General features: G+C 38.2%; 3 protein-coding genes across 7 annotated transcripts in view; 2 read left to right on the top strand and 1 right to left on the bottom strand.

Moving 5' to 3' along the window:
• The first annotated feature begins 962 nt into the window (after nucleotides 1-962).
• Nucleotides 963-3,901, top strand: LOC109066841 (acyl-CoA-binding protein-like). Of its 2 annotated transcripts, none has more exons than XM_019083854.2 (4): nucleotides 963-1,114; nucleotides 2,959-3,076; nucleotides 3,185-3,247; nucleotides 3,423-3,901. In XM_019083854.2, exons 1-4 carry the CDS (start codon nucleotides 1,106-1,108, stop codon nucleotides 3,494-3,496), a joined length of 264 nt encoding a protein of 87 aa, XP_018939399.1. In that variant the 5' UTR covers nucleotides 963-1,105; the 3' UTR covers nucleotides 3,497-3,901. The 2 variants fall into 2 exon arrangements, with proteins under 2 accessions (XP_018939399.1, XP_042619158.1); XM_042763224.1 differs by lacking the exon at nucleotides 963-1,114 and adding an exon at nucleotides 1,547-1,696.
• Nucleotides 3,902-5,176: 1,275 nt separating this feature from the next.
• Nucleotides 5,177-8,202, top strand: LOC109109063 (voltage-dependent calcium channel gamma-like subunit). The gene is made up of 2 exons (XM_042763222.1): nucleotides 5,177-5,666; nucleotides 7,243-8,202. Exons 1-2 carry the CDS (start codon nucleotides 5,646-5,648, stop codon nucleotides 7,852-7,854), a joined length of 633 nt encoding a protein of 210 aa, XP_042619156.1. The 5' UTR covers nucleotides 5,177-5,645; the 3' UTR covers nucleotides 7,855-8,202.
• Nucleotides 8,203-8,323: 121 nt separating this feature from the next.
• LOC109109061 (secretin receptor-like) overlaps nucleotides 8,324-22,122 on the bottom strand; it is a 30,519-nt gene continuing 16,720 nt past the window's right edge. For 2 of the 4 annotated variants that reach the window (XM_042763219.1, XM_042763221.1), the window contains exons 3-13: nucleotides 18,801-18,896; nucleotides 17,872-17,981; nucleotides 17,514-17,623; nucleotides 15,697-15,829; nucleotides 15,417-15,570; nucleotides 12,709-12,769; nucleotides 12,417-12,486; nucleotides 12,133-12,239; nucleotides 11,755-11,893; nucleotides 10,730-10,771; nucleotides 8,324-10,534 (exon numbers count right to left, since the gene is read on the bottom strand). In XM_042763219.1, the coding sequence (XP_042619153.1) occupies nucleotides 10,382-10,534; nucleotides 10,730-10,771; nucleotides 11,755-11,893; nucleotides 12,133-12,239; nucleotides 12,417-12,486; nucleotides 12,709-12,769; nucleotides 15,417-15,570; nucleotides 15,697-15,829; nucleotides 17,514-17,623; nucleotides 17,872-17,981; nucleotides 18,801-18,896 (1,175 nt within the window). In that variant the 3' untranslated portion in view covers nucleotides 8,324-10,381. The remainder of the gene's footprint in view (nucleotides 10,535-10,729; nucleotides 10,772-11,754; nucleotides 11,894-12,132; nucleotides 12,240-12,416; nucleotides 12,487-12,708; nucleotides 12,770-15,416; nucleotides 15,571-15,696; nucleotides 15,830-17,513; nucleotides 17,624-17,871; nucleotides 17,982-18,800; nucleotides 18,897-22,122) is intronic. The other 2 variants (XR_006160741.1, XM_042763220.1) reach the window with 2 other exon arrangements.

The raw sequence follows: 22,122 nt of genomic DNA, 5'->3' as shown, positions 1-22,122 counted from the left end.
TGGACTTGCGCTTGTCTAATAATGTACAATTCCTGTATGTCACTCCCTGATAGCACACATACATCACCGGGACGTCTATTTAACATCTGCATTTACATCTGCAAGATGTATTTTTTGAGTGTTAGCTTATCTGCAATATGTCTATAGGACATTTTCTATCAGATGTCAAAAGATGCTTAGAAAATGTCTTTAAGGTGTTTATGATTTATAATGTATGTAAAACTCAAATCTTAATGCTTGAGTCTTTATCAGATGTTTGTATACAGCAGATGGATCCCAGATGAAGCAATCTTTGACATACGTGTGCTATCTGGGCTGTAATCATCTTTACCTCCATTACGATCATCATCCATCAAAAAGTTAGTATGTAAAGTATGCAAAAATACCATAAATGCAGATTGTAACTATGTGTGTGTGGGTAAACATAATAAGTCTAAATCAAGTGCTCTGAATATGGGACAGGGCCAGCATGCATAACACAGTCAGTTATCAGCCTGCTGACAAACCATGATGGACATGTCGTCTATGACTGAAACTTAAAGTTAAAGTTTAGAAACACAATATGTGAAGGTAATTTGCATATGCAGATCAATATACTGTTGTTAATCACAAAAAAAACTTTATATATGAGTATGTGCACTCAAAATGTAATACAAAAACAGGTTCCACAAACATTTATAGCTATGTATTTTAGTTATATATGTGGTTTGTTTTTACATACAAAAATATGGATCAGCTGTTTTTCCCAACCCTAAAATTCAGAACCACTGATAAAAAAAATAATAATAATCATAATACACGTCAGTGTAAAAAATAACTTCTGCTGAAATTAGTAGCTTCTGTTTGAATAAAGGCATTTCAAATTTGCACAATACTCTCAATCTGGCATCCCTAGCGTGACCCTGTGGCCCAGTTGAAAGGGCCAACATTTTCATGAATTTGATTGGACAGATTGCTCAGTACATGCTCCAGCAGCCAATGGAGTGCAAGGGGGCGTGGCTACGGGCGTGACAGCCGATACAACGGCAATCGTCGGAGCGTCGCGCTGCCACTGTTACAGCAGTCTTCAAGCACACAATTGTGACAGACTGAAACATCTACAACCATGTCTGAGGTGAGTATGTGCAAGCACCACGATTTTGATTGATATGAGAGTATTTGAGCATTGCAACGTATGGTTCAATGTGCTGTATTTAAAACGGGATGGTGCTGTTTGAATGAGCGTATCTCTTTAGTTTTTCATATGTCTTAAAGATTAATACTGAGTTAACGTTACCTCGATCAACAGAAGTAACAAGTCAACTTTACAATACATGTAGTAAATGACACTGGAGGGCCATAATATGCATGCAGAGCTCGCGCCATGTCTATGTGGGTGTGGTGTGAATGTGAAGTGTATTATAATATAGAGCTACTGAGCGAGCTTTTGGGCTCCGATCGAAGGCTTTTACACGCGCTACACGGACGCGTACCGCTGCGTCGCGTTTTTAGGAAACGGGTGGTTGCGTTACCCCCAAAAATCACGTAGTGTGACTCGAGTGACTTTCTTCCGCTGAACACAAAGCAAGATGTTGCGAGCCTCAGTCACCATTCATTTTTAATGTATGCAAAGCAATACGGAGTGAAAGGCGAGTGTGCGTGCCGCCTCATTATGTTGTTTGCACTGAAGAATGGCATGTTTTGGAATGACACGAGGGTCAGTATGATGACAGAAAATACATTTTGGGGTGAAAATATGCACTGCTGCTCTGTTCCGTCCTGCCTTTTAAAGCACGAGGGCCTTACGTCACACTCATTCATTGCTCAACACCTGTAAGTTATTGAATCAACTAAAACAGGTTCTTTAATTCGATATTCTCAGATCGTTAGAATAGATTGGTTTAAGTGGGAATAGGTTATTTTAGTATTAGAGCATGCGGAGAGGACTTGACTGCATCACATTAAATAATAATAATAATAATAATAATAATAATTATAATAATAATAATGACAAACAACGTCAAAAATGTTGGTTGTCGTTAACGGTTGTTCTCCAAAAATGCTTGACAGTTAAAGGAGGTGTGAGAAGTGGGTCTGTATTTAGTCTTTATGCACTGAAATCTGATAACGTTGCAGTGATAAGACTGGGGTTTACTCGAGCATGTTGTGTGGTTACTGTAACAGGAAGATGGACTAACAGCTGGTCGATGATGAGGAGCCTTGGTGCGCATGTCACGTAATTAGGCCAAAGAATCCCAGGAATACTACATAAAACCACATAAATGCCAGACTAAATTATGCTTGCTCTGATCCACCTCAGTATCAAATTATACAGCTGTAATATTTGTGTAAAGATGACTTTGAATAATATTTGTGTAAAGATGTGTAAGGCTGCTTTGTGTCTGCTCAAAATGCATAAAGATGCAGTGCTGCATAAAAGCCAGATTAAATTATGCCTGCTCAGCCCCTAGTATCAATGCATAGCCTATAGTAAGCCTCGGTCTGTTTCAGTTATGCCACCTCTGAGCAGCATTAACCTATATTTCTCTTCAGAAATGCATCTGTGCCATCTTTGCTGTGTAAATGTAACGTAAAATACGTATCGTTCTAGTTATCTTAAAAGTTAGTGTTCTTGGTGTGAACGGGTCTTTAGTCTTGAATATCACAAGTGTCTAATAAATCGCTTATTAAAGGTGAAACAAATCTACACCGCCACTGTAGAAGCCATAGCACAGTTAGTGAAATCATTTGAAAACATTGATTCATTTAAAAGCATCACACGCCTGGGTTATAGGATTGAATCAGTCTGAGAAAATCTTCTCTGAATGAACACACTCACTTAATTGCAAATTATCTGTGATATCTCAACTCTCTACTTAAAGGTTGTGAAACTTGAATCAATATTGCTGAGTGATTGTCCAGAACACAGCGTGTGTTCGTAGAGTGTTCTGTTGGCTCATGTTGTTGGTTTTATCACAGGCTGAGTTTCAGAAAGCAGCAGAGGAGGTCAAACAGCTGAAAACGAAACCGACGGATGCTGAGGTGCTGGACATTTACGGTCTGTATAAACAAGCCACCCTAGGAGATGTCAACACAGGTGAGCTTTTCCTTGTCAAAATTAAAGTGAATAAATAAATGTGGCCTAAGTTTATCTCTAAATCAAAATTGCAGGTCTAAAAAAAAGGGGGGGTTGTTTTTTTTACAGCTCGACCGGGTATGTTCGATTTCACTGGCAAGACCAAATGGGATGCCTGGGATGCCAAGAAAGGTCAATTTCTCCTCCCTGCCAGCAGGGCGCAGTGAAATATCATTTTACATCTGTGTTTATTTCAGCAAAACTGTAAATTATCTCAAGAGCTGCTTTCTCATTGTGTGTGTGTGTGTGTGTGTGTGTGTGTGTGTGTCTTCCTCTCTGTGTGTGTTTCCTCTCTTTCACTTTGCAGGTATGAGTAAGGATGATGCTGTGAAAGCTTACATCGCAAAGGTAGAGGAGCTGAAGGGGAAATACGGAATCTAATATCATCATGGCCAGCCTGCCTTTACCTGTACTGTCCTCTTATATAACACCTTAAGGCCTCCAGTGTGTCCTGTCACAAGGGTGTTACGGTTACATTGTATCACACAGACTCGGTTCTGTGTGAGAGAATAAGCACATTCCTCTCAGGCCAAGAGAAATCGTCCACCAGCAACCACGTAGTGAAAAGCACAAATGAATTCAAATTTCTACAATGCCATTATCACTTTTTCTAAAACCATGTTTGCTTTGTGTTTTCGTACAAACACTGACTAAGAAAAACATGTTGGATTTCCCTCAAAAACTTTGATGTTTGACTTTTTTTTATTTTTTTTAAGTAAGACCCCATGAAAGATTTTGTGATTTTTAAAAAATAACCTGATCGAGTAATTAAATGGATTTACTGTATGAGTGCTGGATTTAATTCATTCAAGATGTAGTTGTGCATTTCTGTAAAATAGCAATAATCTATACTATAATTGAGCTGTTTTCATGAGACGGACTTGATCATGTGTCTGGCTGTAACTAATATCATGTGGAATGACTTTACTTGTCCATCATTCCTCATACATAAGGTCTTAATTGTAACGTAGCCAGTACTTGATATTATCAATGTCCTGTCAGTCATTTGATTACAGTTATGAGGTATTTGCTTACATCACTGGACCAGACATTTATAAACACACGAGGGTTTTAAAATATTTCACTCTAGTTCATTGGGTTTATGTGGTGGATGGGTGTGTAAACATCAATGAAAGGTTTTTTATTGACCATTTCCAGAGTTTTCCATGATTTCTATCTCACCTATAATGTCTTCACCTCAGTCTGGAAAGGGCTCAAAGTCTTTTCGCAAGAGACTATAAATTGCATAATTATATTTTAGGTCACAGTCACCCAAAAGGGACTTTGGCCAGTCAGTAATTATGATAATCATCAGTTTAGATAATCAACAATTTCTGTGAAGAGAAACGTTCTTAGCAGAGTGTAAGGCCTAGATTTAGTAATAGCTATGTCCTGCTTGATAACAACAGATTATTTTACTAATTACTTAAACATACTAGTTAAACTATATTAATGACTGGCCAGTGTTTTAAGGTTGCTGTTGTTTTTTTGTGTTTTTTTTTACTAGTGAGATACTGCCATTTTAATAGTGTGAGTGAAAAACAAATAAATATAAATATGAACTTAGTTATTTGTTAAAATAGTTCTAGCAACATAGGCTCCTGGGAACGTTTTTAATTGGATTATAGCCCCACAAGACTAAAAATGGGACAATGAGATACTATACTGTTATTATTAAAAAATAATTAGTTACCTTAAATATGTCCACTGCATTGTGTTTAAAGCATTCTCTGTCGGTGACATTGATATTAAAAATTTGTAAGACAACAACCTTTATAGGCAGTGATTTATGTAAATGCACATTTTACACATTATTATGCATAATTTTAAGATTTTTTTTTTTATGCACAATTAAATCACGCGTTAAATGTTAAGGCTATACAGGCTCACGTTTAGGCTTTATATAGTATTATTTGTTTATTTTATATATATATATATATATATATATATATATATATGTGTGTGTGTGTGTGTGTGTGTGTGTGTGTGTGTGTGTGTGTGTGTGTGTGTGTGTGTGTGTGATTTGTCTGATTTACTCTTTAATTAGATGATAGTTTTGTAATGAATAGTTTAAATTGTCTGAGACAAGGGTAAAAATGTACTGTATGCATAACAGTGAAAAAAGATGAATGCATGTATCCTATGCCTATGATATTATAGAATGAATATTATAAAGTTTCCAAAACATTTTGTTACCTCCATATAGCATATATTATAAACGTAAATATATTAGCTGTAATAAAAATCCCTAGGATGGAAATGCCCAGAGTTGAAGCAACTCCTTTATTCAGATGCTGCCTCTAGCATATATCTGATTCACCGAACACCTCCGTGACCGGAAACCTAACGCGAAGCGCCCGTGATCTGCGTGTGTAAGGAGCAAGACGGGACGGGCGGGTCTGAAGACTGAACTACTTCTGATCGACGCCAGTTAATGTTACACTAACATCATACTGTACTTTCGACTGGAGTTGCTGGCTTCTTCGTCTCGCTTCTCCTGGTCTGAGCTTTAAGTCTCGTTGAACGCAATATGACGGCAATAAAAATAAGGGTAATGCCTTTATGTATTTTAAACGTTTAGGCTTTTGACATTTATGTTATTCTTAAGAGTGGAATCATTCATTTACTTGGGATAAAAAGGTAAGATAAGCCACTATAATATTTAGCGCCAAGACAAGGACAACAAAATGAGGCGATGTTTACATGGTTGTGTTGTGAGAAGGGAAAAGTTAGTTTTTTTTGCAGGAACTATTTTCCTTATAATAGCCTGTCTTCATTAAACTACATATATAGAAGTTAAACAGATTTAAAACACTTGAATTTTCCAGCAGTCTAGCAGTTTTCAGTCTTCAGTGCTGGTCATATAATTAGAATATCATCAAAAAGTTGATTTATTTCACTAATTCCATTCAAAAAGTGAAACTTGTATATTATATTAATTCATTACACACAAACTGATATATCAAATGTTTATTTCTTTTAATTTTGATGATTATAACTGACAACTATAAGGAAAGTCCCAAATTCAGTTTCTCAGAAAATTAGAATATTGCGAAAAGGTTCAATATTGAAGACACCTGGTGCCACACTCTAATCAGTTAATTTACTCAAAACACCTGCAAAGCCTTTAAATGGTCTCTCAGTCTATTTCTGTAGGCTACACAATCATGGGGAAGACTGCTGACTTGACAGTTGTCCAAAAGACGACCACTGACACCTTGCACAAGGAGGGCAAGACACAAAAGGTCATTGCAAAAGAGGCTGGCTGTTCAAAAATGCAAAATTTACTTTCATCAGAGAACATAACTTTGGATCACTCAGCAGCAGTCCAGTCCTTTTTGTCTTTAGCCGAGGCGAGACGCTTCTGACGTTGTCTGTTGTTCAAGAGTGGCTTGACACAAGGAATGCGACAGCTGAAACCCATGTCTTGCATACGTCTGTGCGTAGTGGTTCTTGAAGCACTGACTCCAGCTGCAGTCCACTTTTTGTGAATCTCCTCCACATTTTTGAATGGGTTTTGTTTCACAATCCTCTTCAGGGTGCGGTTATCCCTATTGCTTGTACACTTTTTTTCTACCCCATCTTTTCCTTCCCTTCGCCTCTCTATTTATGCGCTTGGACACAGACCTCTGTGAACAGCTGGCCTCTTTTGCAATGGCCTTTTGTGTCTTGCCCTCCTTGTGCAAGGTGTCAGTGGTCGTCTTTTGGACAACTGTCAAGTCAGCAGTCTTCCCCATGATTGTGTAGCCTACAGAACTAGACTGAGAGACCATTTAAAGGCCTTTGCAGGTGTTTTGAGTTAATTAGCTGATTAGAGTGTGGCACCAGGTGTCTTCAATATTGAACCTTTTCGCAATATTCTAATTTTCTGAGATACTGAATTTGGGATTTTCATTAGTTGTCAGTTATAATCATCAAAATTAAAAGAAATAAACATGAAATATATCAGTCTGTGTGTAATGAATGAATATAATAAACAAGTTTCACTTTTTGAATGGAATTAGTGAAATAAATCAACTTTTTGATGATATTCTAATTATATGACCAGCACCTGTAAGTAACCACAGCAGGATCTGATGTTGATACATGTGGATCAGATTTCTTCTGATAACTCTGTTTCTCTCCAGGTTGGAGCTGTTCCACGTAAGAAGACCACTCCTCTTTTTCTAGACTTATTTTGCCGCAGTCTTATTATCCTGTGTACATTTCTATCTGTCATCCTCTCGTCTATTGCGGTGTGTGATGGTCACTGGCTGCTCGCCGGCCGCCGTATGTTCGGCCTGTGGTATTTCTGCTCACTGGAGGAGCAGCAGGGCTCCGTGTTGGGGTCCCAGAGTTTTAAAGCATCCTCTAACTGCACTAGACACCTGGAGGAGGCAGGGGTGGAGGGTCTGGGTGTGGGCTTGGCCGCGTGTCGTTTTGTGATTACTCTGGCTGTGGTCAGTGCCATATTCGGACTGGAGTTGCTTGTGATGTCACAGGCCAGCGAAGGGAGGGACTCCAGTCAACGTTGGACCCTTGGGGCACGGCTGGTGCTGCTGGCGGGGGTAATGTCTGCCGGAGGGGTCGCAACTTTTGTACTCCTGTTAGGGGCATTTGCAACGCTCCTTGGGTTTACGCTCACCTTCTGGTGCCAGTTCACCGCCACCTCCCTGTTCTTCCTCAATGGAATGGCAGCACGGCACATCCAGCATATTGAACCGCTGCTGCCCTTTAGTGGACATCCTGACAAACTGTAGAAATAAGGCTGACACAAACAGTAATCTCCTTAAAACTGGGAGAAGCTGCATTAGACGCTGCGGTTGGTTCATCTCGAGCAGCTCTGCGTTCATTTGCATCAATACTGAGAAGTGATTTTGAAGGTTTATAAATAATGAGGAACCTTTTAAAAAGGCCCAATGTACCAATGTTAATATGAAGGAATTTTCCACTTTAATGTTTCACAGTTTTTTTTTTACCTGTATTTTGAATTACACATTGCTTTGCGTTGTGTTTTAGGTTTGGAAGAAATGTCTGTAAACTTAATAGAAAATATCCTGGCAGAAAATCAGTGCAGGCCTTGTGTGGAAATAAATGATTTACTAGTTTGTTTGTATTTTTTTTTTATTTATTTTTTTTATCATAAATACATCTTTCACAGAAGATTGTTTCATACTACCATTTTTTATTATTATTATTATTTCATGTAATAAATATTATTGATGACCAGCAGTTGACAACTGGCTCTGACAAACCATGAATCTTTAGTTAGTCTTAATAGTTTATTTAATAGAGAATTATCTCATTGTCATCATTAAACAGAACATATTACAGTATTTTTAATACTTAACCATACATGGGGGATCCGTTCATTTAATAACATGATAGTTCTTTTCTTTACATTTTTGTTTCACAACTCACTATATATTTCACAGGACAATACATGAATAATAGTTCAAGGCATCATCTCAATATTTACACATAGATAAACAAGGGGATGAAAAAAAAAATAAAAAGAATTCTGCCAAAACATGATGATTTCCCACCTCCCAAAACACTAAATTTTGGTGCTTAGTTTTCTTTAAGGGTGTGTTCACACTATAGGCTGATTTAGTTTGATTAAAACAAACTCTGGTGCGATTGCTCTGTTAGTGTTCACTTGAATAAGTGTTAACGCTGTCATCGGAACCTTCAAACAAGTGGACCAAGACCCACCTTTTCAGGGTTCTTGGTCCACTTTGAAACAGTGTTTTTCCAAATACCCATACTTGCGGTCTTGGTCACTTGAGAGTGCATGCACACAACAGGAAGAATGTGCGCAAGACTATCCCAGGTCTTACAAACGCAGTGCCCTTAATGCACACTAAATCCATACCGCTCCAGAATATTGACTGAGGCTAAGTGAATCCCATCATCTTGTTTTGGAAATAAATCGTGAGACTTTTTGCTGAGATCTCACAAGAGGTCACAGAAACCTTTCCAGTGTTACGTTAAATATTAATAATAAATAGATAGCCTATTAAATATAATTTGGTAGTAAAACAAAGTGTTGCGCGTTTTATTGGTGCAAAGATGAGTATGTTTATTTTGTACAACATTTATAACTTTTATCAATTAATCAGAAGCAGCACAATTACTAAACTGTGTAATCTGTTATAGAGACTACTGAACAGACATTTAAAAGTTTATTTTAAAATACAAATTATTGAAAATCAAAATAGAGTTTTGTAAACACCTGCATTTTTACAACACTAAAATTGTTTCCATTCAGGTAATAAAAGCTGCATCCGAAAGCACATTCTTCCTACATAGTAGGTGAAAAACAATATGTGACTAAAGAAGTATGTCCTAATTCAAAATAGAGTAGGCAAAAAAGTACCAGGATTACCTACTACTTCCTGCGTGATTCTGAAGTGTGCATGCAATGGACTTGTTACTATCCCATGAGGCCACGGGAGAGAATTTATGAATGGCAGTGACGCGATGCAATGCAACTGATGCTGGTACGTGATGTGACAATGACAACCAGGCAAATGTAGTACGTCCAGATTACATTCAAACTACACATATAGTATACATGCCATAAGCTCTTTGTGAGTTATAACCTGGTAAAAATACCACCATACATACGCATGATCACGTTTAGCCCAGTAGCCTACACAGCAGCTGTTTTGGATGTTCTGGACCAAAAGAAACAAACTAAGTGTAAACACACCCTAAGACTTTTCAGAAATGGCCATTATTTTGATTAGCTAACGTCATTACATTTTATGACACCTCACAGCTCACCGGCTATGGAAAGGTAGATGTTGATGTGTTGCAGTGGATGCAATTGTCTATCAAAGTGTGACAAGGCAGTGTTGATAGAGTAGAAAAAAGGATTCATTCAAGTCAAAGACTCTTGCCGGGAGGAGTATTTTTTGCAGTCTGAAATGAATGTATAAGATCAAAGAAAATGTAATTCCTGAAGTCACAACCCTTTTAATAGTATCACATATTGTGCTGTTTTTACCTAATATTGATGTTTTCTCATATATAATAATTTACTTTTCACTGCATGCATGCATTTGTTTCCTAATAACTACAACCATCAAGAACAAACAGAGACAAATCCAATCATCTTCATAAATTGTCTGAGAGTTTGTTATGGCCATGATGCTTTTCTGTCGGAGAGCGTCAGTCAGCTGAGTAAACCGGAGGGATTGGGTAAATGGACAGTGCATTTGTGATGATTTTAGCTGCTGGATTGTGGCATGAGTGATCTCAGGTGGCGCTGGGTGCTTGTGGTCAGGTGATCTGTGTGCTGGGACGTGTCAGCAGTGAGACCTGTGTCAGCGGCAGGCCACTGTTACTCAGGGAGCCGTGATGCACCCTGGGATCACCATGGAAACGCTGCTTCATGCGCCACCGTCTCCATCGTCTTTGGACTTCATATTGTACCTGTCAAAAGTTAAAGGTCAACAGTTGATTTACCAGGGAAACATAAAACAGGACCGTCCTGCTTCATATGCTTCGATAATGACAAGTGTGTCTAAAATGTGCAGGAAATGTGTGATGAATTAAACTCAGTCCATCTCTGGAAAGCATAATCTAAGGTAATTTGATCCGAATTTCAATTTTTTTTAATTCACTTACCTCTCCATTCAAAAAACAGTACAGCAGTGCCACAATAAAGCCCTGTAATAGCAAACACAACATGAAACAGAACCAAAAGGCAACGAGGGATAATAAATAACAAAAACACACTTTGGGATTCATTGTTTGAAAAATTTCCTGTTCTTGAAGCATATTTAAAGTCTATATAGTATAACCTACTTTACCTGTATACATACAGTACACTCACATAAAGCTATATTTACTATATAACGAACCTCTGCTGAGTAATTATTTATATCATTGCAGAAATGTAAACTGTATTATCGCATAGCTCTATATATAAACTTGGATATATATAATGAATCTAACTTTATCCGCATACATACAGTACCCTCACATAAAGCAATATATACAATACAGCAATTCTCAGCTGCATGATTGTTTATACTGTTGCAAAAATGTAAACTGTATTATCACACAGATCTATATATAAAGTTGGATATATATTAAATCCAAATTCATGCGCATACAGTACACTCAAGTATAGTAATATTTATATGTGTATGTATATATATGCAATGTATACTATATAGCAAATTTCAACTGCCTGATTTTTATTATTTCATTGTAATCAGCCTGGTCCATATAAAGTTGGTTATGTAATGTATAGCCAACTTTAACAGCATACAAACACTATACTGATGTAAAGCTGTATACAGTATACTATACAGCAAATATTGAGTGGCAGATTTTTTTTTTTGGTTACAAAATGTATATACAGTATGCATAAATGTATGTGTGAAGAAAAAGTATATCTGTATACATACAGTACACCATCTCAACTGCTTGATTGCTTGTATCATCACAAAATGTAAATTATATTATCCATAAGCTTGAATCTGTGAAATGTGCCATAAGGCATGAGATATAAAAACATATGAATTTCTGTAAAACTACTTTGATGCAAACAATGTGTATTGCGAAAAGTGCTATGCAAATAATTTGCCGTGACTCTTTGTGTATGTGTGTGTATGAAGGAGAGATGTTGCGTTGTACATCATCACCTGAGTGGATGCTAATGCTAGCTCAATGACATTCCAGATTTTGAAGGTTAGCACGCTCACTCTATCAGGGAAAAAGGCAAAGAGCACATATTGCAGTCCAAACAGCGACACTAAGAGAAATGTAGATTTCGCCAGCTTCCTACACCATAAAAAAAAGAGGAGGATGAGTAAGAGTTCTGCATCTGTTTTACACGCTCACTTATTTTACAATAATATAAAACTGGAGTGTGTCATTTCTGTGACCTTTGCAGTGCAAAAAATAAAAAATTTAAATTGCTAAAATTACTTTCCATAAAATGCATTTTAAAGTCATTTTTGTCACTGTCATTATTTTTGCAATTCTGTTTGCTACCACTCAAACGTGTTATTTTCTCTCACCTGTGATGATTGATTTCATTTCCATGCATGTCAGGAGCTTTCAGTTTAGCCACTAATGTCCGAATTATACTCAGAAAAAACAGCATGTTTATCTGAAAAACAGTTCCCTAGAGATAATTAAAATAACTATTCATTGTTCCATATAAACATGGCATGACAGTATTATTAATAATTCTTTAAAAACATTGTAAACAGAGCCATTTGAAAGTAAAAAACAGTGTTTAAATCTGAGAGAATAGGCCAGAAGCTGGCCAAATCAAACTTGAACTGGAAAGTTTGCTTACTGTGATAAAAATGATGACTGGAACTCGCAGTATCCACCATATCCAGCCATGATCTCTCGTCTCCCAGCATCTGACAGCACACACACACACACAACATACTGTGTGTTCTCATGCACAGCCATGCTGCTTTAAAATAGCCTCTCTTACATAATACAAATATAATAAATAATCTTTTGTTGTTGTCCAGAGGAGGTTGGTATAAACAAAGAAATTCCCCCGAGAGATCAGACTGAGCTTAAAAGAGTCTAATACTTAACTTTTACCCACTATTTTCGAATGTTTGTGCACATACCCTTCATCCTGGTGCAGGTATTTGGCCAAACTCCAGCTGATAATAATGAGCATTGGGATCCCTGTGGGAACATAATTAAGCTTTAATTGTATGTCAGGAATTTGCATTCCCTTCATTTACATTTGTATCCATGCAAATGCAGGAAACATGCACTGATCTTTCTCTGCATTTGTTTTTTTACTGTTCAAGTTTGCATGAACTCTGACCAGTGAAACTATTTTTGAACTCTCAGCTGAAATCAAACAAAAGAAATTCATGGTTTGGTAGTTCAGTAGAAGTTTAGAAGAATATGAACAAACATTTTGGTAACTCTTTATTTTAGGGTCTCTTAACTAGTTGCTTATTAGCATTCATATTACTAGAATATTAGCCATTTATTAGTACTAATTAAGCACATATTAATGCCTTATTCTACATCCCTAATCCTACCCAATACCTAAATTTAAAGTCATAGTCCACCCAAAAAACAAAACAAAAAAACCTTTCTGTCACCCTCATGTCGTTCCAAACCTGTATGAGTTTCTTTCTTCTGCAGAACACAAAATATATTGTGCTATCTTCAAAAAGATATCACAAATCTTCATATCTTCAAAAGATATTTTGAAGAATGTTGGTTACCAACCAGCTCCTGTTCCCATTGACTTCCACAGTATTTTTTGTACACATTATGTACATGTTGATATTATGTAAATATAAACATGTATTTGTATTTGAAAAAATATTACAAAAACATATATAAACAGAAATAACATATATAAAACATTTATAAAGTTACATATATATATTTTTTTTTCATACTGTATATAGTTGTTATAAAAATCATGATATAGATATTATTAACATATGTACATATACACATTTTACTATGGGGATTGTATATAGGTTATAAACTTACGTTTCTCTACACAGAGAATGTACAGATGTGAAAATTATATATCGCCTTATATCAGTAACATATAAGGCAATATCACTCTTTGATATAGGGCAATATACACTCACCTAAAGGATTATTAGGAACACCTGTTCAATTTCTCATTAATGCAATTATCTAATCAACCAATCACATGGCAGTTGCTTCAATGCATTTAGGGGTGTGGTCCTAGTCAAGACAATCTCCTGAACTCCAAACTGAATGTCAGAATGGGAAAGAAAGGTGATTTTGAGCGTGACATGGTTGTTGGTGCCAGACGGGCCGGTCTGAGTATTTCACAATCTGCTCAGTTACTGGGATTTTCACGCACAACCATTTCTAGAGTTTACAAAGAATGGTGTGAAAAGGGAAAAACATCCAGTATGCGGAAGTCCTGTGGGCGAAAATGCCTTGTTGATGCTAGAGGTCAGCCACAACATTTGTGGCATTTGTGAAGCCACAACTCGCACAACCTTGAGGCTGATGGGCTACAACAGCAGAAGACCCCACCGGGTACCACTCATCTCCACAACAAATAGGAAAAAGAGGCTACAATTTGCATGAGCTCACCAAAATTGGACAGTTGAAGACTGGAAAAATGTTGCCTGGTCTGATGAGTCTCGATTTCTGTTGAGTCAGAATTTGGCGTAAACAGAATGAGAACATGGATCCATCTTGCCTTTGTTACTGTGCACTGGTGGTGGTGAAATGGTGTGGGGGATGTTTTCTGGCACACTTTGGCCCCTTGTGCCAATTGGTCGTTTTAAATGCCACGGCCTACCTGAGCATTGTTTTTCTGACCATGTCCATCCCTTTATGACCACCATGTACCCATCCTCTGATGGCTACTTCCAGCAGGATAATGCACCATGTCACAAAGCTCGAATCATTTCAAATTGGTTTCTTGAACATGACAATGAGTTCACTGTACTAAAACGGCCCCTACAGTCACCAGATCTCAACCCAATAGATCATCTTTGGGATGTGGTGGAACGGGAGCTTCGTGCCCTGGATGTGCATCCCACAAATCTCCATCAACTGCAAGATGCTATCCTATCAATATGGGCCAACATTTCTAAAGAATGCTTTTAGCACCTTGTTGAATCAATGCCACTTAGAATTAAGGCAGTTCTGAAGGCGAAAGGGGGTCAAACACAGTATTAGTATGGTGTTCCTAATAATCCTTTAGGTGAGTGTATGTCATATATTACATTTCTGTATGGGGCCATACAGTGGAAATCAATGGGATCCTAAAGTAAACACTAGAATATTCAACCATAGAATCTTCTTCATTTATTGTTTAGCAAACAAACAGAATGATTTATAGTCACCTCAGAAAGTGCTTGAACACTTAAGCCACACTTAAAAATGTCCCCATGTCATGGAATTACGTAACAAAATATCAAGGCAAGTTTCATTTGTGCTAAATGTTACTAGAGCTTTTCAACTCAGTGTCCTTTAGTCTGCTGGTGTTGTGGTGATTTTTAGTGGATGTATGAAATCAGTTCTCCTTATGTTCACACAGGTGTCCTACAGCAGAGGAACCACACTCTTTGAACAGTTCTTCAAAGAACCATTTTATTCTTAATGTAAAGAGCATTTTATTAATTTAAAGAAACTTTTGTGCAATGGAAAGGTTCACTAGATCTTTAAGGTTCTTAATGGAACCATCAATGCCAATAAAGAACCTTTCTATTTTAAGAGTGCAGGTGCAGAGAATGACATGAACTATCAACATGATCCACTAACATTTGGCAACCACAAAGTGTCACAATACTTTCAGGAGAAAGGAACCTACCCCAGCCAAGCAGGATGTACCAGTGCAGGCGTTTCTTCTGTGAACGCAGTGAGAGGTTAATGAGGCTGTGCAGATAATGTCCTTCCACCAGCAGCCAGCTGTAATTTGCCAGGATGCAGTAATTAGACAGGAACAGTGCCACTTTGCAGCCAGGCTGAGGGGAAACCCCGGAAACACATCAGCTAAGAGAGCTTATCTGCACTTTTCTGTAAGATGTATATGCAGAACATAGTGTATTTATGTGCATGTGTCATGTGGTTGTTTGTTTATGTGTGTGTACCGGATGAGAGTTGCAGTGGTAGTACTCCTGTGAGTAATGCAGTGCAGCATCTCTGATGAAGATGAAGATGGCTCTCAGGATGAAGGACAAAAAAAGCTGCATGTGGATAAAATTACGAGTGCAGTGCAGCTTCCTGGAGGAGGGATGGGGGTTGGGATGGAAAGAGATTTAGAGAGAGGATGAGGCTTTTTAAACTAATAAAACACAACGTGTGTAAATAAAAATGTGTTTAATTCAGTGTGGCATGTGGGATTTTTCTAAACTAGACATTTTCTAAACTTCATGCCTTTAAACTTACCGAATGTAAACGTCAAAATGTTAAACATCTTTATCATCCCAAAGCCAGCCTGTACAAAGTAACTGCAGTGTGGAACTTGGAACACGAATGGCAGAATTCTTTGGCTGATGTCACAGAGTTTAGCAGAGCCACGGTTTAGGCTCGGACAAATTCACTACGATGTCGGGATACTTTCCAACTTCCATGTTCTTGCTCAGAATGATAGCTATTTTAATTTGAACTTCTTTTCGGATGATTTACGATTGTTATCACTAACCGAACAAGCACTGGAGGACAGTTTCTCTGTGCTTGAGGATTTCTGTGAGAGCTGCACACTTACTGAGAGTTGATTGTGTGTTGCTTTTAAAAATTCATTGGAATGGTTTATGTGTGTTTAACATGAACTGTAATTTCCTATATTTTGTGATATGAAAGTTTAATATTGCTATTTGCTGTTTTTGTTCTTCATTAGCGGTGTTTTGCTAAGGCGAGTATCCTTAGTATTGTGCATACTTAAAGGTACTTCACTATCCCAAAATGCATAACTCGACTCACACTGTTTGATCTATGAACACGTATGATATCTCAATACTGTACTTAGATTTTTTGTTTAGTAGCATAAAAAACAGGCAAAATAATCATATACAGATATATTTCTGTTTCCACCAGAGAATAAGAAAGGTAATGGCAATTTTTTTTATCTCACAATACGGAATTACAGGATATAAACAATACGGAATTACAGGATATAAACTCACAATTCTGAATTTCTATCTCACAATTCTGATTTATTTTCTCAGAATTTCCGAATTCTGCAGCTATGCTTTATGCTAGGTAGGAATTTATGCCCTATTTAAAGATCAGAATATAATAAGCTATGTTTGCATCCAAAGTTTCAAATTTAATATATGCGCAAAATTGGAATAACGCATTAAAATATTTGCGAATAACACATTATAGCCTACCAAAATACTTTGACGACAGACTTTGGCTCAGGCATTTCAGAATGACCAAAACAATATTTCAGATGCTGTGCAACGAGATGGTTAGTCCAGTTATGCGTCCCATCTCACAAAGTCACGTGGCTTTTTTGATGCGTATCGAGGAATTTATTCAGTAAATGTGTTTCCATCGTTGTTTATGCGCATGTTTTCAGTTGCGCATTTTTAGAATTTATGCGCTTCTTGCCGTTTCAATTCAGCGTTTTTATGCAATATCCCCGAATGCACAAAAAAAACATGTGGATGGAAACATAGCTATTGAAACTTTTTCACTTGTGCCCAGTAAAGTGGATTTATAAAAATCTGATTTCATATGATTTTTTTTTTGCCGTTTAGACTTGCTAAATATGATCAGATTCCAATTGGATTGACAGTCTGAACAATGCTTAAGCAACCACCCTAGCAACTACCCAGCAGTGCCCTTACGAAAGCCAAGAACACCTTAGCAACTGCATTTTGTTTGCTGCTCAGTGTTATTATTACACTTGATTTGTTCATAATGTGAATAATCAAACATACGCAAACACACAGTCTGTTACCTGAACACACACAACACTGTGAGGGCAATGCTGAGTGAGACAAGAGAGACGGCGTATCCCGCAGAATACATGATCTTCACATAAAAGAAATACTCATGTGAGACCAGCACCTAAGAGAAGAGATAGATCAATTCACATTGTGACATTTACGTTTTAAAATACTTATTGTGTTTCAGTGAGTTTCTGTGTTACTGATTCAGTAAAATGAAGACAGAAAGCTATTGTTCTGCTGTCCCATGCATTTACTGTTTTTCTTTCTTTTACTTGTAATCTGTCCTTAAGTGAAATGTCATGTTTGTTAGTTTCTCCGAAAGCATGTGAATATAGAAATAAAGCATAACATGATTTTCAATAATACCAAGTCAGTGGGAATTTGAGAGCTGTCATTGAGCCCATGGCCACAGGCGAGTTCGTATGGGGGAAAGATTTCAGACCAGCCATTCTCAGTGCAGTTTTTCATCACAGCTCCTGTGGACAACAAACATGAGACAAACAACAGGCAGCGCAATTACAGGCCTGTCCAACAGTTTATTCATTATCCGTTAAGTCCATAATCATATACAGCTCCCATAATCATTCATTATGTTGTTTATTTTCACTATAAATAAAGCCTAATTTATCATATTTGATACATGAATTTCTAACATGATCAAAACTTTGCTGAGAAAGCTGCTCACAATGTACATGCCTTCTGTCATCTGACTGCTAGTCTTGGGCCAAAACATCCCCCTTCAGGTCGTGGTTCATTTGCTGTGAAATCTTTACTGATTTTTATGAAGTAAACTTAAGAATAACGTTTATATTGTTAGTAATATTTCAAGATGAATACTTACTGGACTGAAGCAACTAAGGTTTACTCGATTATTCATACATTTTTTTTTAGAAAAATCATGTTAAAATGTATCAAATATGATGCATCAGGCTTTTGAGGAATGTTTATTTGTTTATCTTTCAATCATCATTGTATTGCATTGCATTATATGTTTTACCCCCACAAACACTATAGAGTTTGGATAAAAATAAAAAAAAAACTCAGCTTTGAAATATCTTCTTACTAAGACATAGTATTGGGAGATATAGCGTGACAGCTGATATTTATATGCATTTTATGTAAGTAGTCGGTTATACTGTTAGAGATCTCATTGATTTACATTACAAGCTATCTTACTTTTTGGCCATATATATATATTTTTTTTTATTTTTTTTTTATTTTTTTTTCAGGCTTGACAGGTTTAACAATATTGAATTCAGGAAAGCTTGTCTGTGAAAACCCAGGATGCATCTGACCTTTGACCCGAAGGAAATTGGGACATGGCCGTGACACAGTCTCTCCCACTTCAGCATGAGGCCAACAGTTCAGATCATCCCATAAAGCACTGCAACCTGAAGGTGGAGTACAACAGAATTAAGAGTGAATCTGAACAGTGTGATTCTACAAGCATATTATCTAATTATAGCTCTCATTTTAGCATTATCTTATTATATCTCTCATATCTAATTATTGCTCTACTAAAGTACTAAAATGTAAAAATCCTGAAAATTTTGTGCACACTTGTATATGTGTGAGTAGTGTTTTACATTTGTATATTGCTCTACTAAAGTACTAAAATGTAAAAATCATAGTGTGCATAGTGTTTTGCCTCCATGCGCAAAGCAATGAGTTTAATGGAATGGGTTAAACCCAGACCTGAACCCCACTGAACACCTTTGTTCCAACATTTAGTGCAGTGGTTTTCAACCAGGGGACCAGAGCCCACAATATAAGGGGCTTCAGCAAACTTCTAAAGGACCATCAAGATGACTTACAATGATTTAAAATAAAACACAAAACAGCATTAAAATGAGCTGAAACAGCTAAAAATAACAATATTTACAGATGCAAACATGTATGTGAGGTAGCCTAGATTTAAAAGTGTTTAAAATTTCTAGACTTGGAAAAGTCATGTAAATTAATACATTTTTAAATCTTTATAATGAATATACATTTTTCTTAGAAGTTGTAAATAAAACAAAGATTAATGGAGTATGTTTTACAAAAAATACTGTTTAAGTCTTTCTAGACCAAAATTTCATGTTCAGTTCAATGTGTTACATGCTGTTTCTTTGTAATTTGGTGTAAATACTACAGATATCTCACAGTGATGTTCTAATACAGAAACTACTATAAAGAAGAGTAGAAGCTGTTAAAGGTGATTAAATGTCTGTTAATGTTAATGTAGGTGTATATACAGGTGTCCTTATACTGCTTTTCAGATTTGATAAGATTATTGTATGACTATTATGTCCCCAAATTAAGATTCATAAACACTCCGGTTACTGGCGTAACCTCGGTTCAATGAGATAAGGGAACAAGCATTGTGTATGGGGAAGCTCCTGTTTACACTGGTACTGAAGCCTGATTGTTCACGTTTGTGTAGCTGCACAAACCAATGGCTCTCGAGCCTGCCAGAATGAGTGGAGCCGACCTCTACATAAGTCGGCTCAGAGTGTCATTTCATCAGAATCATTCGACTGAAGTGACAGTCATCGATTCCCGTGCAGCTTGTAGCATGGCAAGTGACAAAGCTCATTTCCTTATCTCAGGGATCAGATATAACTATTTTTTGCCTTCGGGAGAAATAAGCAAATCAAACAGACAATCCATGCCCGCAGGGCAGAGACTTCTACAAACAGAATTTTAGTAAAAGGATGGCAATGACCAGCCAGCGGTCGCACAATCACAAGTAAAATGAGGTCCCATTCAAGCTGGGACTACAGATATAACCATTTCCACCCTTAGGGAGACATAATAAATAGACATAATCAGTGAATCGAAGAAATAGACATAATCAGTGCCTGCAGGGCAAGGATGTCTAAATTATAGAATCTGGCAAATGTGGATGGCAATGACCAGTCGGCAGCCACACAAATTTCACTTATAGAAATTCTGCTGGACCACGTCCAGGAGGAGGTCATTCCTCTGGTGGAGTGGGCCCTCACCCCGTAGGGCACTGCAAGCCTTCTGAGGCATAAGCCAAGGCTATAGCATCTGCTATTCAGTGGGAAAAACTCTGCTTCATAACTGACAGCCCTTTACATCAGCCTCCGAAGCAGACAAATAGCTGCTCTGATCGTCTGAAAAGACAAGAGCATTCGATATACACTCTAAGAGCCCTAACCAGGCAGAGTGGATTGGGACCCTGCTCACTGTCCGGAGCGGGGAGCGCTATAAGGATAATAACCTGGGTTCTAAATGGAATTGAGAGCACGCTAGACCTAAAATCCAAACAGGAAGCACTGATGACGTTAATGACAAAAGGAGGGCGGTCTTAAGCGACACGGGCCAGAGGTCGGCTGAATGGAGCGACTCTTAGGGCCCTCGGGACTATGGACAAGTCCCAGGTTGGCACGGTCTGAAGACAAGGAGGATTCAATCTCCGGGCGTCCTTCAAGAACTTAACGACCAAGTTGGTTCTGCCAACTGACTAGCCAGCTTCGACGGAATGATTCACATAAACTTTGAGCATGGAAGGGGCAAGCCCATGGTCCAACAGCTACTGCAAAAAAGTCAGCACATGCTGCACACCAGTCACAGAAGACTGACAATTTAAGGGTGTAAAGAGTTCTCATAGACGGTGCTCTAGCCTCTGAAATGCTGTTGCTCAGTCTCGTTGGGAGCTGCATAGGCTCCCATCAACACTCCAGACATGAAGGCTCCACAGCTCTGGCCGGGGGTGCCAAATCATACCCTTCACCTGCGAGAGAAGGTCTCTCCATAACGGTATCGGCCACGGGGCGGCTGCTGACAGCTACACTAACTTGGGGAACCAAGTTTGGTTCTTCCAAAGTGGGGCCACCACGAGGACTGTGCAACTGACTTCCCTGACCCGTCTGATGACCTGAGGAAGCAGGGCAATCAGGGGGAAGGTGTACAGGCGAGAGCTGGGCCAACCGTGCGCCAGCGCATCTCGCTGTATGGAGAAATAGATCGGGCAGTGAGAGTTGTCTTCTGAGGAAAATAGGTGGACCTCTGCCTTCCCAAAGACAGACCAGATTTTCTGAACCATCAGAAGATGTAGTGTCTATTCTCCCGGAGCTACATTGCCTCTGGACATCATGTCTGTGCCAAGGTTCAGACTGCTTGGCACATGAACCGCTTTGATTGAGAGGAGTCTGCTCTGTGCCCAAAGTAGGAGGCGTCGAGATATCCTGTACAGGGAACGTGACCTGAGACCACCTTAGTGGTTGATATAGGCTACCACCATCATGTTGTCCAATTTGACTAGGATGTGGTGCCTTTTTAAGGCTGGCAGGAAGGTTTTCAGGGCCAGAAAAACCAACATCATTTCAAGGCAGCTGATATGAAGGCACCGCTCGTGGACTGACCTTCCTCCTCCATAAAACTGACCCAGGTGCCAGGCGTGGGACAGGTCATGGGCTTTGCCAAAATTGGAGAGGCCACATGTGAAGCAGGCCTAGAGGAATCACAGAGGAGGCGGCTGCCATTAGGCTGAGCATCGTCTGGAAACTCCTGAGGGCACATGAAGTCCCTGGCTTGAAACTCCCTGATGCTGCCAGTCCCTGCCATGACCGCATCCGGGCAGAGTCTATCACAGTCCCCAGAAAGATC

This window comes from Cyprinus carpio, chromosome A9 (genome assembly GCF_018340385.1).
Source record: "Cyprinus carpio isolate SPL01 chromosome A9, ASM1834038v1, whole genome shotgun sequence".
NCBI classification, from domain to species: domain Eukaryota; kingdom Metazoa; phylum Chordata; class Actinopteri; order Cypriniformes; family Cyprinidae; genus Cyprinus; species Cyprinus carpio.
Note: the sequence above shows the minus strand (reverse complement) of the source record. Positions and strands in the feature narration are given on the sequence as shown.